The sequence below is a fragment of the Humulus lupulus genome, chromosome 3 (genome assembly GCF_963169125.1).
Source record: "Humulus lupulus chromosome 3, drHumLupu1.1, whole genome shotgun sequence".
NCBI classification, from domain to species: domain Eukaryota; kingdom Viridiplantae; phylum Streptophyta; class Magnoliopsida; order Rosales; family Cannabaceae; genus Humulus; species Humulus lupulus.
In genome coordinates, this window is record NC_084795.1 from 91,829,714 (window position 1) to 91,847,956 (window position 18,243).

At 38.8% G+C, this 18,243-nt stretch overlaps 1 protein-coding gene across 12 annotated transcripts in view; it reads left to right on the forward strand.

Moving 5' to 3' along the window:
• Positions 1–18,243, forward strand: part of LOC133822968 (protein root UVB sensitive 3) — a 42,525-nt gene that overhangs the window by 12,622 nt on the left and 11,660 nt on the right. For 7 of the 12 annotated variants that reach the window (XM_062255461.1, XM_062255462.1, XM_062255460.1 and 4 more), the window contains 7 exons: positions 245–328; positions 622–704; positions 799–928; positions 1,316–1,408; positions 1,803–1,941; positions 2,224–2,264; positions 2,349–2,536. In XM_062255461.1, the coding sequence (XP_062111445.1) occupies positions 245–328; positions 622–704; positions 799–928; positions 1,316–1,408; positions 1,803–1,941; positions 2,224–2,264; positions 2,349–2,536 (758 nt within the window). Of the gene's footprint in view, positions 1–244; positions 329–621; positions 705–798; positions 929–1,315; positions 1,485–1,802; positions 1,942–2,223; positions 2,265–2,348; positions 2,537–2,642; positions 2,742–10,764; positions 11,542–18,243 lie in introns of those variants that run through there. The other 5 variants (XM_062255463.1, XM_062255471.1, XM_062255467.1 and 2 more) reach the window with 4 other exon arrangements.

Here is an 18,243-nt window from a genome sequence, read left to right on the forward strand (position 1 = left end):
AAAATTCTCTAATTTGATAATTATATGTTGTTTGATGTGACTGAGAATCTAAGATTATAGGAATTTTTTAGCCAAATGACAGATTTAAGTTAGTTAGAATTTTTTAAAACTGTCACTGGATTCATATTTTCTGACTCTGAATTCACTGACTTTAAGGTTGTTAGACCATTCTACTGGCCTTTGGTGTTTGATTTATCATCTCACTTTAATGCTGGTTTTTCTATTATGGATGGAACCTTGGCAGGAATGTTGATGGACCTGACTTCTCCACTATTTCCTTCAGCTTTTGTGTTTTTAGTTTGTTTAGGGAGCCTATCGAGATCATTCAGTAAGTTCTTTTGATCCAGAATAAGAAAGAAATCTGGCATTCTTGCTTAATATCTTGTTGACTTTCATTTTGTTTTCGCACAAGTTATGCCTTTTGATATTGCTGGTTGAGTTGAGGCATCATTCTGTTTCTAATCATACACCATAACATTAAGATGTCAAAGGCATTGTACTCAAAGTAAATGTTCATAATTTGTAGCTAAACCTCAACAACAATATTAGTTTGACTAGTAAATTTTATATAATGCTCCTTGATCAGAGTTTCAACTTTAGTTCTTTTCTCTGTATACATAGCTGGTGTTGCAAGTGGAGCAACTAGAGCTGCTTTGACACAACATTTTGCTCTTCAGAATAATGCTGCTGATATATCAGCCAAGGTACCAACACAATATTCTGGCTCCTGGATGAGGACCCTGAAATATTGGTTTAAATAGTTTATGCTGACCATAGATTGTTTTGCTATATTGTAAGGAGGGAAGTCAAGAGACATTGGCGACGATGTCTGGTATGGCATTGGGTATGCTTCTAGCCCGCATCACCATGGGACACCCACTAGCTATCTGGTTCTTATTTTTGTCTCTCACCGTGTTCCACATGTATGGTAAGTTCTGGTTCTATGATTTCTATTACAGCAATATTACTTGGACATTATAAAAGCTCTGACAACAGAATTTTCTGTTCTATGCTCTGCAAGAGCTAAAATATTAAATATTCCAGAGCTCTCTTCTGCACCACTGAGTAGATGTCTTTCTTTCCATGTAAGAACTAGGTTATGTCAGATGGAAAGAGTGATGATACAGGGTTAGACCATTTTGGTCTTCTTTCTGATCTCAGTGTATGAGAATTTTTTTTTTGAATCAGGAATCCATTTCAACTGTTTATGAGAAGAATTATATTTGTCTGAATGGAAATAAAATTGTTTTGTAGTATTGGTACTTGTGCTGTAAATGTTTGATGTGGTATGTGATACTTGATTTCCTGTATGCAGCAAACTACAAGGCTGTCCAGTGTCTTGCGCTGTCTTCATTAAACCCTCAAAGGAACTCAATTATTTTGCAACATTTCATGAAGACTGGCCAAGGTGATGCAGTAGACTTTTCAAGATTTGTCCATTAATCCTAAACCTTTTATTCTACCTTACCTCGTCATAGCTTAAGGTTAGCAATATAAATTTTCTGAGAAAGGTCATTTCAGAAGCTCTAAAGTGAAATCTTCCCACCAATTTTATTGAAACTCTTTAACCTGAGATATCGACTTTAAGAGAGTATGCTATTTTAAGTTAGAGAAATGAATGTCATATTTATTTTCATTGTATGAAATATTTACTTAGAATGCAACTGTATTCATGCATTTTGTTATTTGGATGCAAATATATCACCATTGCCATTACCTTGTTCTCTGAAGCTTGAGTTTGTTTTCATATCTTTGAGCTCTTTTGGAGTAATTTAAAGTTCTGAATCTGAATCTGTTGCCAGTTCTCTCCGCTGAACAGGTATCTAAGATGGAACATATTCTACCTATCTGGGCATCTTCATGGAGTTTAAAATGTTCAAAACTACTACATATGCAAATATGCTTAGGAGTGAGGGTCTCTGCACTGAGTCACCCAGAACTGTGAGTTTTTAAGTTATCTTTTTTACCCCAATTTATTTAATTCTTTGAGGTATTAGGAAGTCCTCTGCCATCTTAAATTTGCATTGTATATATATGCTCTGTGGCCTCCTCTACTATTGGATCACTGATTTTCCTTCAATGCATTTGGCATTCAAGATAAGAGGAAATATGTTGTCATTAATTTGCAGCACAAACAGATGTCTATAAATTAATTCTAGCCTCCTAATGTGTAATTACAACACTGTCGGTCTGACTGAAACTTCAATTTATTATTTTTACCAGGACTGATCTATTGCGTAATGCTGGCTCACATTATAGAAAAGGTTACTTCTACTTTTTACTTCAACAAAAGGAATTTCAACCTCTAATCTCTGGCTGATTTTAGTTGTCATTATTGCTCTTTTCAGCTAAGTACGTACTAGTGGAAAGGAATGGAATTATAAGTGTTATTATGCATAAAGATTCTACTGCTGAAGACGTCTTGCAGTCTTTTGTTCATGCTTATGTGATGGCAACTCTAATTGGTAAAACCAGTTCCATTCATACCGAAAGTCAGTCATGGATTGATGCAGAGTATATACTTTTTCTTCAGAAGGTATATTGAACTTTTTCCCTTTAACTAAATTTTCATATTTAACAATCCAACAATGAAACAGATAGACCTCCTTTGACTTATGTCTATGCACGGAGGAGTAGGAAAGGTAATGGTAGGGTGGCAGCAGAGAATAATTAGTTACTTGGGAGGTATGCAGGTTGTTATGAGGGTTTGGCTAGGCTGTGAGTAAGGTACACGGGAATAGGATGAGGAATAGAATATAAGCAAGTGTGAGAGTTATTGGTGAGGTGTGAAGAATTTGGTAGGGTGTAACCCTTTGGAGAGAGACTAGGCTCTTGATTTCCTAGTTTTCAATACATAGGCATTTATTTTCTTTTCAATCTGTGGCTGTGCTAACCATTGTTGCAGGTTTGTTCAAACAAAGTGATATCAGATATTTTGATCCCCCATGCGTCCAAAGAAAGCTGAAGTGCAAGAGGTTTGGGATGAGAGGTTTGAGGCAGTGCAGTCAGAGTTTCAAAAGGGACTAACAGAAGTTCGTTCGAAGTTTCAGGACCTTCCTAAGGACATTGAGGTGTTGAAATCGGAGGTCCAACGTTTACCAGCCATCGAGAAGAAGATGGATTACCTGGTCACACATTTAGCTCAGCTGATGCAAACGACGGGGAAGACCAACACAAATGCAACCGCTGCAAGTGTAGAGCGGCAGAGACGAGCAATAGACAGGGAGTGTTCACCGATTCCAGTTTCGGGCTCTCCTGCATCTCACTCAATTCCTTCCCCCAAACCGATGTATGATCACATTCCATCACCAGCCACTGCACAGCCAGAGTTGTGTTACACAGCTCGGGCGCATGGACATGACTACCGTCCTTCGTGAATGGAGTTGCCTGTGTTTTCTGGCGAGAACCTCGACGGGTGGATCTATAGGAAGGAACGATACTTCTTGTTGACTCGGATGTCAGAACAACCATTGATGCTTGAGACCACCATTGTCGGATTGGATGGGGATGCTCTCACGTGGTTCCAGTGGGAAAATCAAAGAAGACCAATTACTTCACGGACAACATTGAAGCAGCTTATTATCTTGTGGTTTCGTGCAGTTCCGGTTGGGTTCATTTAAGAAGAATTCATGTCGGTGATTTAGACTACCATTGTCAAAGATTACCGCTTGAGATGGGAAGCTTTGGCATCTTGGGTAACCAATGTTCCGGAGCACTTCCTGGAAGGGAGCTTTGTGAAAGGCCTCAAAGAAGACATCAGGGGAGCTCTTCACATTCTTCAGCCCACGGGCTTAGCCCAAATTATGGAAACGGCCCAGCGGATTGAAGAGGGCCACCACTTGTTTGCAACGGGCAAGGCCCCACGGGCCTCATCGACCAGGCCCAATTTGAGCCCAATTGTTCCTTCTAGGGCTGTGATGAATCCTTTCTTTGCTAAGTCTATTCCGACCCCTCCTGTGTTCGTAACCCAAGCCGTCGTGACATCACCATTCGACTCCGTGAAGGCAACGAAGCCACAACCATTCTGTTGAATGTCCGTGTAGATTTGTGTGAATAATACTTCTAATCTGATTTTATTGATGAATTGTATGGCCTATATATAGGCTGAATACAAAGAGCTAGACAAAAAAATACAACCTAAACATAGCTGTCAATTACAACCTAACTTAGCTGTAAATTACAACCTAAATTTAGCTGTACAAAATGTATTTACAAAGATATTTCTACACTCCCCCTCAAGCTGAGTTGTATATGTTATACAAACCCAGCTTGGAATTAAATTCTTCAAAACTTGTTCTTGGTAGTGCTTTTGTTAGAATGTCAGCAATTTGTTTCTTTGTAGGAATGTAGTTGAGCTCAATGATCTTTGAATTCACCTTCTCAGAAATGAAGTGTCTGTCTTTTTCAACATGTTTAGTTCTATCGTGGTGAACTGGATTTTTAGCAATACTAATTGCTGCTTGACTATCACTGTACATTTTAAAAGACTTAGGAGAGTCAAACCTCAATTCATTCATGAGTCTTTTGATCCACATCCCTTCACAAATACCCAAGGCTAAAGCACGATATTCTGACTCTGCACTACTCCTTGAGACCACAGACTGCTTTTTACTACGCCAAGTAACTAAATTACCCCATACATAGGTGCAATAACCACTAGTTGATCGTCTGTCAATCAACTCTCCAGCCCAACTAGAGTCTGTGTAAACTTCCAAGTCTCGGTTGTTGTATTTTTTGAAGTGCAAACCAAGACCTGGTGTCATTTTCAAATATCTTAGAATACGATACACTGCTTCCAAGTGCTCCTCACAAGGACTGTGCATATGTTGACTAACAACGCTGACAGGGAAGGCGATATCAGGTCTGGTATGAGAGAGATAGATTAGCTTTCCTACTAATCTTTGATAGCTCTCCCTCTCTACTGGAGTTGAATCCTCTCTTCGATTAACTTTCAAGTTTGGATCCATGGGAGTGTCAACCGGCCTGCTCCCAATCATTCCAGTTTCCTTTAGAAGATCTAAGATATACTTTCGCTGAGATATAACAATTCCTTCTTTCGATCAGGCTACTTCCATACCAAGAAAGTATTTGAGGGTTCCTAGATCTTTGATTTCAAATTTGGAGGCAAGAAGTCTTTTGAGATCTGAAATTTCTTCTAAGTCATCTCCAGTTAAGATTATGTCATCTACATAGACAATGAGAATTGCTAGCTTCCCAGTTGAAGAGAACTTGAAAAATAGAGTATGATCAGCCTGACTTTGAGTATATCCATGTTTGACAACTAACTTTGCAAATTTGTCAAACCATGCTCGAGGTGACTGTTTCAAGCCATAAAAAGATTTGAGAAGTTTGCACACTACTCGACCATTGGAGTGTTTCTTCATACCTGGTGTAATTTCCATGTAGACTTCTTCTTCGAGATCCCCATTCAAAAAAGCATTCTTCACATCCAACTGATATAAAGGCCACTCACAATTTACAGCAAGTGATAATAAAACTCTTACTGTATTAAGTTTGGCGACAGGAGCAAAGGTCTCCTGATAGTCAACACCATATGATTGAGTGAATCTTTTGGCAACTAATCGAGCCTTGAATCTGTTGATACTCCCATCTGAATTATATTTGACGGTGAAAATCCACTTGCAACCAACTGTTTGTTTTCCTTGAGGTAACTTAGTGAGAACCCAAGTACCATTTTTCTCAAGAGCATTCATTTCTTCATCGACTGCAGTCTTCCATTTTGGATCTTTCAAGGCTTCATAAATGTCTGTGGGAATCTGAATAAGATCAAGAGAAGAGACAAAAGCTCGGTACATAGGTGTTAGTTTCCCATAAGCAACATACTTTTCAATGGGGTGATTGGTACAAGTTCTAACACCCTTTCGATGAGCAATAGGTAGGTCGAGATCATCAATAGTAGGAGAAACTAACTCATGAACCACAGAATCCTTACCTTCATGATTTTCGAGGTTGAGAGGGCTTTGATGAGTGTTTGAGCAGTTCTTGTCTTGCATGTTGACCTCTATATTTCTAACTTTTCTCCTACTATAAACACGAAGTTCTTTGTTACCTATATCAAATTGTGCTCGAGTTTGAGGTGGTGGTAAAGTTGAAGGAGTGGTTGGGTTTTCTGAGGAGAAAGGTGAGAGCGGATTGACTATAAAGAAGGACGGGTTGGGTGTGTTTTCTGGACTGATATCTGGTTGGATAGGAAAAGTGGGTAAGGAAGGATCGGTTGATTGATCTGGTTGGATAGGCAAAGAGGGCAAGGACTGAGCACTTCTATATTTGTGTCACAACATTGGGTTGAGGAAATGCAGCTTGATGATCCTGAAGAGTTTCCCAAAGCTGATATTCCTGAGAATGCTCCCCCTGAATACCAGATTTGGGAAAGAAAGATTGATGTTCAAAAAAGATGACATCCATAGTGTTATAGATCCTTTTTGTAATTGGGGAGTAACATTTTTACCCTTTTTGAGTGTTGGAGTACCCGATGAAGAGACACTTGTGAGACTTTGGATCAAGTTTGGTTCGTTTGTGATCATAAATATGGACAAAAGCCGTACATCCGAAGACTTTAAATGGAAGATCGGAGGAGAAAGCTGAGATATGAGGGAATGTGGCAAGTAACAGATTTCTGGGAGCTTTGAATTGTAGTACACGGCTAGGCATACGATTGATGAGATAGGTGGCTGTGAGTAAGGCTTCCCCCCAAAACTGTTTAGGAACATGATTTGAAAACATGATGGATCTAGAAACTTCAAGAAGATGTCTGTTTTTTCGCTCAGCCACTCCATTTTGTTGCGGAGTATCAACATATGAACTAATGTGAACAATACCTTGATCTAACAAGTATGGACCAAGAATGGAGTTAAAATATTCCTTTCCATTATCAGTTTTCAGGATTTGGATTTTTCGGCGAAATTGATTTTGAATCATGGAATGAAATTTTTTAAAAATAGAAGCAGTATCAGATTTTTCTTTTATAAGGAATGTCCATGTTGTCCTAGTATGATCATCAATAAAGGATACAAACCATCTAGATCAGTTACTCTTGAGGGTCCCCAAATATCACTATGTATCATCGAAAAAGGTTGTGAAGGTTTGTAAGGAAGACTGGGATAAGAGTTTCGAGTATGCTTAGCAAGTTGACATACTTCACAATGAGAATTTTGGTCTTTTGTGGACAAATAACTAAGGAAATAGTTTTTCAAGATAACCAAAATTTGGATGTCCTAGTCGAAAATGCCACAACATAACACGATTTTTATTCGAAACAGACACAGAATTGGAAACAGAATCTAAATTGGAATGATTACCACAATTGGATTTGTGAACTTGTTTACTTTTAGGAGAATCCTTGAGAATATAGAGCCCATCATGCATTTCAGCACTGCCAATCACCTTCTCCGAGCCCTCGACCTGAAATTCACAAAGATTTGAATAGAATTTAGTTACACAATTCAGATCTCGAGTAAGTTTGCTTATTGAAAGAAGATTGCAATTTAGTTTAGGGACAAATAGAACAGATGAAAGGCGAAGTTCATCTGATAAAGTTACTGAGCCGGTCCCTATCACTTTTGAGAGAGAACCATCGGCAATTTTGACGGTGTGGGATTCAGCACATGGTTTGAAGGTGCTAAAGACTTGTAAGTCACCCGTCATATGGTCAGAAGCCCCTGAATCAACAATCCAAGTACCTTTGTTGGAGGTTGCAGTAAATGTGTGAGACGTAGAACCTTGATGACACATTATGCTGACATTTGCCTCGGTTGAAGATGGATTTGGCTGCTGCATACACTGCCCAAGAGGTGTTGGAGTTGCATTGATTTTGTCCTTTGAGAAGTGGCTAACTTCCAAGTCTTGAAAATAGAGGACTTTATGAGAAGAATTGGTGACAAGAGCAACTGATTGAGGAGTGGGTTTGGCTGATTGGAGAAGTTGAGGAGAAGCCATTGATTTGAGAAGGTGATATGTTTGAGATTGGCTTTTAGATGAGGAGTTGGCTGTAACAGCCATTGATAAGAATAGGGAAATGCAGCAAGGAGTGTCGAGGAAGACGTTGCCGGAAAAAGCTCGTCGTCGGGGTGCTGCATGCGCCTACACGCGCCACGTGTGTGGGAGATGGGGCCGGAGATGGAGGTGGCGCGTGAGCCTCACGCGCGGCTCTGTTGGGTGCCGAACTTCAGGGTTTGGTCGACTGGAGGTGCAGGAAGCTTCCTGTGAAGGAGGTGAGAGTAGAAGATTGCCCTAAAATATTTTTCTAAGGTTGAGCTAAAAAGTGCAAAACCCTAATTTTTTTATTGAAAGAGGGCAGAAAAGATTGGAAAGAGTTTTCAATTTTTAGACTACTAATGGCTCTGATACCATGTAGATTTGTGTGAATAATACTTCTAATCTGATTTTATTGATGAATAGTATGGCCTATATATAGGCTGAATACAAAGAGCTAGACAAAAAAATACAACCTAAACATAGCTGTCAATTACAACCTAACTTAGCTGTAAATTACAACCTAAAATTAGCTGTACAAAATGTATTTACAAAGATATTTCTACAGTCCGAGGCCGAGTACTAGGATAAAAAGGCTCGCGGAGTATGTTTTAAGAGTGACAAATTTTCATCGAGGCCATGAGTGCGACCAGAAGTTTCTGCAAGTAATGCTGACTATGCATGAGAAAGAAGCTCCATCAATGGTAGAATCACCACCTCCAACGCCAAACTCGGAGGAGACGATCAGTACAGAGGAGACTTTGGCCACGTCACTGAACTCGTTAGTGGGTGTCTCTTCAGCTCACACAATGAAGTTGGCAGGGCATATTGGGCAATAGCCAGTCACAATATTGATTGATAGTAGGGCAACCCACAATTTCATCTCCATGGATGTGGTCTCAGCTACAGGAATCCCCATAACCCCGACAACGTGCTATGGTATTCTGTTGGGTACTGGCGGGAAGGTGAGGACAGAGGGTATATGTGCCCAAGTGGAGCTAGACTTGGGAGCCTTAAGGGTGGTGATAGATTTCTTGCCCTTGGAGTTGGGAGGAGTGGATGTGATATTGGGTATCAAGTGGCTTGAGACTTTGGGCAACATGCAAGTGAACAGGAGAACTATGGTGATGAGATTCGAAATAGCAAGAGCATGGGTAACATTACAAGGTGACCCGAGCCTATGTAAATCCCCAATCTCACTAAAAGCAATGATTTATACGGTGGAGCATGAAGGCTTGGGGTTTTGGGTGTAGATGGGCACACCCCAAGCGAAGGAAGGAGTAGACTTATGGCATTCCACAGGCTGTGACTGATCTAATTTGTTGAAAATCAGAACCAAATCAGCAAAGAGTTGGAGTAATATAAATTATTTGTACTATATTGTCTTGATTATTTGTAATTATCAGCAAAGATATTTGTTTCCTAGTTTATAAAATTTTGTTCCTGATTCTTAGGGATTAGAATAGTTTGGAATATTTTGTAGAATATTGACAGATGTCATACCTATTTAAAGGCTCAAATTCTATCTAAATAATACATAAGATTTTTTCCTCTGAGTTTTTATGGTATCAGAGACAGGTTCTTTCCAAGCCTTTTTAGCCTCTGTTTAGGTCTTAGTTAGCCATTGTAAAACATGTCTGAAATTTCTAAAACCATTACTGCCATTCCTGCTGTTCTCACAACCCCTTCTCAAACTGCAGCCACTAAAATAGCCCACTCTGAATCTCATTCTGTCCAGCAAATTTCTTGCGGTGGTCACAATCAGTGAGGATGTATGTGCGTGGGAGAGGTAAGATTGGTTATCTAACTGGAGACACTAAGGTGACAATGATGTTTGGGATGCTGAAAACTCCATGATTATGGCCTGGTTAGTCACTTCAATGAATGAAGATATTACTAACTATATGTGTTTTTCCACAGCAAAAGAATTATGGGATAAGGTGACCCAAATGTATTCAGATTTGTGAAATCAGTCTCAAATATTTGAACTGCAACTGAAACTTGGAAGTACTCAACAAGAAGATGATGATGTGACAAAGTATTTTAATTCTCTGATGAGAATGTGCCAGGATCTCGATTTGTTTGATGACTATGAATGGGAGAGCACTAAGGATCTCGCTCACCATTAGAAAAAAAATGGAGGATGATCGGTTCTTCAAATTTCTTGCTAGACTTAGAGTTGAATATGATGAGCCATCTTCTAATGGTCGAGCACGTGTTTGGTGTGATTATTGCAACAAACCAAGGCATACTCGTGAGACATGCTGGAAGTTACATGGCAAACTGGCTGATTGGAAGAACACTAGAGGTAGCGGAGAGAAGAACAACCGTCCTACTCTAGCTGCATACAAAGCCTCTAATTTGAACCAAATTCTCAGCAAAGAATAGCTTGAACAACTTTTGAAATCGCTAAATTTTGATCCACAATCTAGTACTCATGTTGATCTAGCACAAATAGGTAGAAATTCGAATGCTCTTTCTAGCTCTCTATTGTTTGCACCTTGGATCATCGATTCTGGTGCCTCCAACCATATGACAAATAATTATACATTTTTTAACCCCTATTTTCCTTGTTCTGGACATAACAAAGTTCGCATTGCAGATGGTAGTTTTTCACCATTCGCGTGAAAAGGTTCTATAAAAATATCCAATAATATTTAATTAAATCCTGTTCATGTCCCTAAATTGTCTTGCAACCTTCTATCTGTTAGCCAACTATCAAAAGACTCTAACTGTCGTGTTGTTTTCTTTGATTCTTACTGTGAGTTTCAGGACTAGATTTCGGGGAAGACGATTGGTAGTGCTAAAATAATGGCCTTTATTATTTTGATGATTGTCGTGAGTGCGGGCAAGTTCAAGGTCTAAGTGGTAGTACTAGTTCTACTTATGAAACAATAATGCTTTGGCATCAACAATTAGGGCACCCTAGTTTTCTCTATTTGAAACATCTATTTCCTAGTTTGTTTAAAGATGTGGATTTAAAGTCTCTTTATTGTGACATTGCTATTTATCTAAAAGTCATCGTAATTCTTATAAACCTATTGCATATCACATGTCTCGTCCTTTTTATCTAATTCACAGTGATGTTTTTTGGAAAAAAATGGTTTGTCACTTTTATTGATGATCATACTCAATTGTGTTGGGTTTATCTTACGAATGCTAAATTTGAAGTTGCATATTTGTTTAAAGACTTTCATAAAATGATTGAAAACCAATTTCAAAGTAAAATAAGCATTCTTCGAACTGATAATGGCATTGAGTATTTTAATCAATACTTAGGACCTTTCTTACGGTCTAAATGCATTATTCACCAGTCCACATGTCGTGTCACCCCTCAACAAAATGGTATTGGTGAACGAAAAAATCGCCATTTACTTGAAGTAAGTTGAGCTCTAATGTTTTCTATGAATGTACCTAAGTATTTGTGGGGTGAAGCTATTTTAACTTTATGTTATTTAATAAATAGAATGCCTAGCCGAGTTTTGAACAATCAAACCCCCTTGAGTTGTTTTCAAAAGAATTTTCCAATAAGTCGCTTAATCTCTAAACTTGATTTAAAAATATTTGGCTGCATGGTTTTTGTTCATATTCCTTCACAATTTCGCCCCAAGTTAGATCCTAGAGCAAAAAAATGCATTTTTTTGGGGTATGCTTCAAATAAAAAAGGATATAAATGCTCGAATCCAATAAGAAAAAAAATTCATGCAAGTATGGATGTAATATTTCTTGAAAAACAACCTTATTTTGAAAAAACTCATCTTCAGGGGGGAGAAGTTATGAAGATCAATTTTGGGATTTAAATACCACTACTCCTATTCCTAGGATTTACTCATTACCTGATTACCAAAACAACAACCAGATTCTAAATGATGTTTCCAATGTACCAATCCATGAAAATGTTGATGATTTAAGTCCTCCGCATGTTGAGACACATGCAGAAGAACCACCAAAATAATCCAGAACTTCGTGTTTACACTAGACGACGATTTCATCAAACTAATGAAGATCAATTGATTATTCCACCCCAATCGTCTCCTCCGAAAACTGGTCTCTTGGATACCTCAGGTAATTCTTCTCCTAAAAATTCCAATAATCTTATTTTTTCTAATCTAGATCAACCTATTGCACTTAGAAAAAGAGCTAGGTCATGTTCCCAACTTCCTATTGCAAAATATCTATCCTACCATAGATTATCAGAAACTCATAGAGCATTTACTTCTAATATTTCTCATGTGTTTGTACCAAGAAACATTCAGGAAGCATTTGATGATCCAGATTGGAAGATAGCAGTTTTAGAAGAGGTAAAAGCTCTCCATAAAAATATGACATGGGAAGTGGTCGATCTACTACAAGGGAAGAAAACAGTCGGCTATAAATGGGTCTTTACAGTCAAATACAATGTAGATGGCAGCATAGAGAGATACAAAGCGAGGCTGGTGGCATAAGGCTTTACTCAAATCTATGGCATAGATTACCAGGAGACCTTTTCTTCTAGTGCTAAGTTAAACTCAGTCTGCATCTTACTTTCTCTAGCAGTTCATCATAACTGGCCCTTATTTCAGCTGGACATTATAAATGCCTTTCTAAATGGAGGAGGTGTTCATGGAGTTACCTCCAGGATTTGATGGAAAATTTGAAAATGGAAAGGTATGTAAACTGAAAAAATCTTTGTATGGCCTTATGCAGTCACCACGGGCTTGGTTTGAATGTTTTGGGAAGGCTGTAAAAAGACATGGCTATAACCAGAGTTAGGCTGATGACAGCATGTTCTACAAACACTCAAGAAGTGGAAAAATAGCGGTGCTTATCGTCTATGTTGATGATATAGTTTTGACAGGGGATGACTACACAGAACTTGTAGAGATTAAAAAATTGTCAAAAGATTTTGAAGTCAAAGATCTTGGAAACCCCAAATATTTTCTTGGTATGGAATTTGCAAGGTCTAAAGAAGGGCTAGTTGTCTCAAAACGCAAGTATGTTCTGGATTTGTTAAAAGAAACTGGTTTACTTGGATGTAAACCTGCTGAAACACCTAAGGAATACAATATAAAGCTTCTGCCTAAAAGTTCAGATGCACATGTGGATAAAGAGCAATATCAACGGTTAGTGGGAAAACTCATATTTGTCTCACACCCGACCAGATATTGCCTTTGTAATAAGTGTTGTAAGTCAATTCATGGAGTAGAAGTTTACACAGATGCTGATTGGGCAGGAAGCGTCACTGACAAAAGATCAACCTCGGGCCAGCGCACCTTTGTGGGAGGAAACTTAGTTACTTAGTGTAGTAAGAAACAAAGTGTGGTGGCACGAAGTAGCGCTGAAGCTGAATTTAGAGCAGTTGCACTTAGCATTTGTGAGATATTAAGGATTAAAAATCTTCTTGAAGAACTAAAGATGGGAATTCAATCACCAATGAAGGTTTACTGTGATAACAAATCAACTCTCTTAATAGCTCACAATCCTGTTCTTCATGATCGAACCAAACATGTGGAAATTCACAAACATTTTATAAAAGAGAAATTGGAGAACAGATTCATTTGTATGACTTATGTTCTCAGTACATATCAGATTGCAGACATTTTCACTAAAGGGTTACCAACCAAGCAGTTCGAACACTTAATTGGCAAGATGTCCATGAAAGATATTTTATGTCCACCTTGAGGGGGAGTGTTGAAAATCAAAACCAAATCAGCAAAGATTTGGAATGATATAAACTATTTGTAATATATTGTCTTAATTATTTGTAATTATCAGCAAATATATTTGTTTCCTAGTTTAGATAATTTTGTTCCTGATTCTTAGGGATTAGAATAGTCTAGAATATTTTGTAGAATATTGACAGATGTTACATTAGATTTTTTCCTCTTCAACGTTATAGCTCTGTTTTCTCAATGCCAGCAGGGTTGCCGTCATGTCGAGCTCGGGAACATGCGATTAACTTATGGGAAGGGGCCGACCCAATCTCAGTTCAACCATACCGTTATGCTCAGGTGCAAAAGGACGAGATTGAACGGTTAGTGGAGATGATGCAGGCAGGGATCATTCGGCCTAGTACGAGTTCGTTCTCAAGTCTGGTTTTGTTGGTTAGGAAGAAAGATGGGCGTTGGAGGTTTTGTGTGGATTATCGGGCATTGAATCGTGAGACAGTGGCGGACAAGTTTCCTATTCTTGTGTTAGATGAGCTACACGGAGCTCAAGGGTTTTCCAAGTTGGATTTGAAGTCGAGTCATCATCAAATTAGGGTGGCTGCTCGGGATGTGGAAAATACGGTGTTTCGTACACATGAAGGCCACTATGAGTTCCTCGTCATGCCTTTCGGGCTGACCAACGCGCCAACCACTTTCCAAGGGGTGATGAATGAGGTGTTTAGGGAGTTTTTACGCAAGTTCATTTTGGTGTTCTTTGATGACATCTTGATCTATAGTAGTTCTTTGGAAGAGCATGTGCATCACTTGAGTTAGTGTTAGAGAGGCTTCGACAACATAGCTTGTATGCTAATCAGAAGAAGTGCTTGTTCGCTCAAGCAAAGGTTGAGTACCTCGGCCACGTCATCTCAGCTCAAGGGGTGGCGGCTGTCCCGAGCAAATTAGAAGCCATGGCTAATCGGCCCACGTCGAAGACGATTAAGGAGCTTAGGGGATTCTTGGGATTGACGTGTTATTATAGAAAGTTCGTTAAGGGGTACAGAAGCATAGCTCGTCCACTTACAGACCAGCTAAGGAAGGATGCTTTTGGATGGACACCGGGGGCGCGAGAGGCCTTTGTCCAATTGAAGCATGCTATGTGTAATGTCCAAGTTTTGGCCCTTCTTGATTTTTCAGCACCTTTCGTGGTCAAGGCCGATGCATCAGGATTGGGGTTAGCGGCCAATTGCATTCTATAGCCAAGTTCTGTCACCTCGAGCTCGCACCAAATTGATATATGAGTGTGAGTTAATGGCTATAGTGTTGGCCATTCAGAAATAGCAACCCTATTTGTTGGGAAGGAAATTTTTGGTGAGGACGGATCAACGAAGTTGAAAGTATTTGTTGGAGCAGCGATTAATGGCTATTGAGCATCAGAAATGGCTCACCAAGATTTTGGGGGTATGATTTTGAGATACAATATAGGTCGGGTCTGGAGAATAAGGCAGTAGATGCCTTATCGTGCATGTATGGTGACGTTTCCTTGGCTGTCATTTCAGTTCCGAATGTGTTGTCTATACCGGATTTACAAGCCCATATAGCATCGAACCCGACATTATCCAAGGTGGTTCGTGAGTTGGAAAAGGGGCAGGATTGTGGTGGCTATTCGGTGGTGCAAGGGTGTCTAAAATTTAGGGGTCATTTAGTTTTGCCAGCAACGTCTCCTTTTATTCAAATCTTGCTGCAAGAGTATCATGGGGGACATTCGGGAGTCTTTAGAACCTTTCAAAGAGTGGCAACAGACTTGTATTGGCCAGGAATGCGGAAGGATGTGCAGAAATTCGTAGCTGAGCATGCCATTTGCCAACAAAACAAATATGCAGCACAAACTCCAGCTAGTTTACTATAGCCACTACCAATTCCAGAACAAATATGGGAAGATATTTCAATGGATTTCATTGAGGGGTTACCATTTTCTAATGGGTTTGATGCTATATTGATAGTGGCTGATCGTTTGAGCAAGTATGCTCATTTTATGCCTTTGAGACATCCGTTTACAACCCTCACTGTAGCTAATATTTTTTTTCGTGAATTGTCAAGTTGCATGGAGTACCTCGCTCCATTGTGGCAGACATGGATAAGGTTTGTAGAAAAATATACTCTTGATTGTTATTTTCATTTCTAAAGGAATAGCCTTTAAATAGGCCGAGTACAAAATGTATTTCTAGGTATAAACTAATTTGCATTAATTGCACCTTAGCTGTAAAATACTAACTAATGAGCTGTAAAACACTAACTAATAATTCAGATTATTTCTATACCCTCCCTCAAGCTGGTGCATACAAGTCCCACATGCCCAGCTTGCACACTTGCTCATCAAAACTTTCTTTTGATATTCCTTTTGTTAGCAAATTAGCAGCTTGTTGTTTGCTTGGCACATAAACGACACAGTTCTTTTTCTTCAATTTTTTCTTCTATGAAATGATGGTCCACCTCCACATGTTTGGTTCTATCATGATGAACCGGATTGTGTGCTATATTAATAGCTGATTTATTGTCGCTGTACAGTTTCAAAGGATTCACTCTTTGAAGTTGTAGTTCTTCAAGAACTCGTTTGATCCAGATCAATTCACATACTCCTTGAGCAAGAGCTCTAAGCTCAGCTTCAACACTGCCTCTTGCGACAACATGTTGTTTCTTACTTCTCCAAGTATCAAGGTTTCTCCATACCTTGGTACAATATCCAGATGTTGATCTTCTGTCCTCTATTGAACCTGCCCAGTCTGTATCAGTGAAAGCTTTTATGCCTCTTTCTCCATTTTTTCTGAACAATAGACTTTTTCCGAGTGTCTTCTTTAGATACCATAATATCTTGTTAACTGTATCCAAGTGTTCTTCGAAAGGGTTGTGCATATACTGACTGACCAAGCTAATTGCAAAGGCAATGTCATGTCTAGTGTGAGACAAATAGATCAATTTTCCCACTAGTCGTTGATACATCCCTTTATCTACAGGTTTCTCCTCATCTTTCTTCTTGTACTTCCCTTTGGGTTCCACCGGTGTTGCTGCTGGTTTACATTTGAGAATACCAGTCTCTTTGAGTAGATCAATAACATACTTACGTTGAGAGACTGAAATCCCCTGCTTGGTTCTTGCAAACTCCATACCCATAAAGTATCTCATCTGACAAAGATCTTTTACCTCAAATTCTTGGGCTAGTAAGTAGTCTTATAAGCTCCTCCATTCCATTAAGGTCATTTCCAGTTATAATCATATCATCAACATAGATAATAAGAATTACAATCTTACCATCTTGTGAATGTTTGAAGAATAGAGTATGATCCGACTGACCTTGTTTGTACCCATGCTTCTTGATCACTTGATTGAACCTCTCAAACCATGCTCGTGGTGAATGCTTCAAGCCATAGAGAGATTTCTTTAAGTGACATGCTGTTTCTTTTCCATATTTTTCTTCGAGGCCAAGAGGAATCTTCATATAGACCTCTTCCTCTAAATTTTCGTTTAGAAAGGCGTTCTTAATATCAAGTTGCTGCAATAGCCAATCAAGATTAGCAGCTATTGATAGGAGAACTCTTATTGTGTTTAGTTTTGCCACTGGTGTAAATGTGTCTGTGTAGTCCACCCCGTAAGTTTGAGTCCCTTTGCAACCAATGTTGCCTTGTATCTTTCTATAGTACCATCAACTTTGTATTTCACTGTGAATACCCATTTGCATTCTACCACATGCTTGTCTTTTGGCTCAACAACTATTTTTCAGGTAGCATTTTTTTCCAACGCCCCTATTTCCTCTTCAACCGCTTTCTTCCACTCAGGAATGGACAAGGCTTCATCAATATTCTTTGGAATAATTGTCTCTTCAATTTTGGCAGCAAATTCTCTAAATTTTGGTGTGAATCCGCTGTAGCATACATACTTAGATATAGGAAGTAAAGTACAATTCCTCACTCCCTTCCTTTTTGCAATGGGCAGATCTGATTCTATCACACCCGAACTAGGATTAGAATCAAATGAAGTTGGACTCAAAGAATCACTTACATTAGGATTTGTCACTGGTTCAGACTCATGGGAGACGAGATCCGTAGCTGGTGGTATTACTTGATGTTTGTCCCGTCATTTAGTATAAACCAACAACTCTTTTCTGCATTTATTCGGTCTGTGTTGACATGTTCAAAATTTATTGTTAGGTTGTTAGAGTTTTTTTACCTTATTTGTAGGATAAGTTGTTAGTTTGTTATTAGATATATTGTATATATATGATATTCAGTCATGATAAATAAAAAAACAAGAGAGAATACGATGAACTCTTATTTTTATATACTTCTTTTCTGTAGATATTTTTTCTTCTTGTTTAATATACTTTTCTGGTATCAGAGCTGAGAAGTATATTTCACGATTGAAGAAAATATGAACCTTACAGGAGTAAGTGAAGGTCAGGTGCCGGATAAGTCTTTAGACTCAATCCAACCGACCTCCAAAATTACTCAAACTTCTCTCTCAGAAAATATGTTTTCACTTCAAATCTCGTCCTTCAAATTGAATGGACGAAATTTTCTCAGCTGGTCCCGATCGGTTAAATTGGTCATCCGCGGCAAGGGAAAGATTGGCT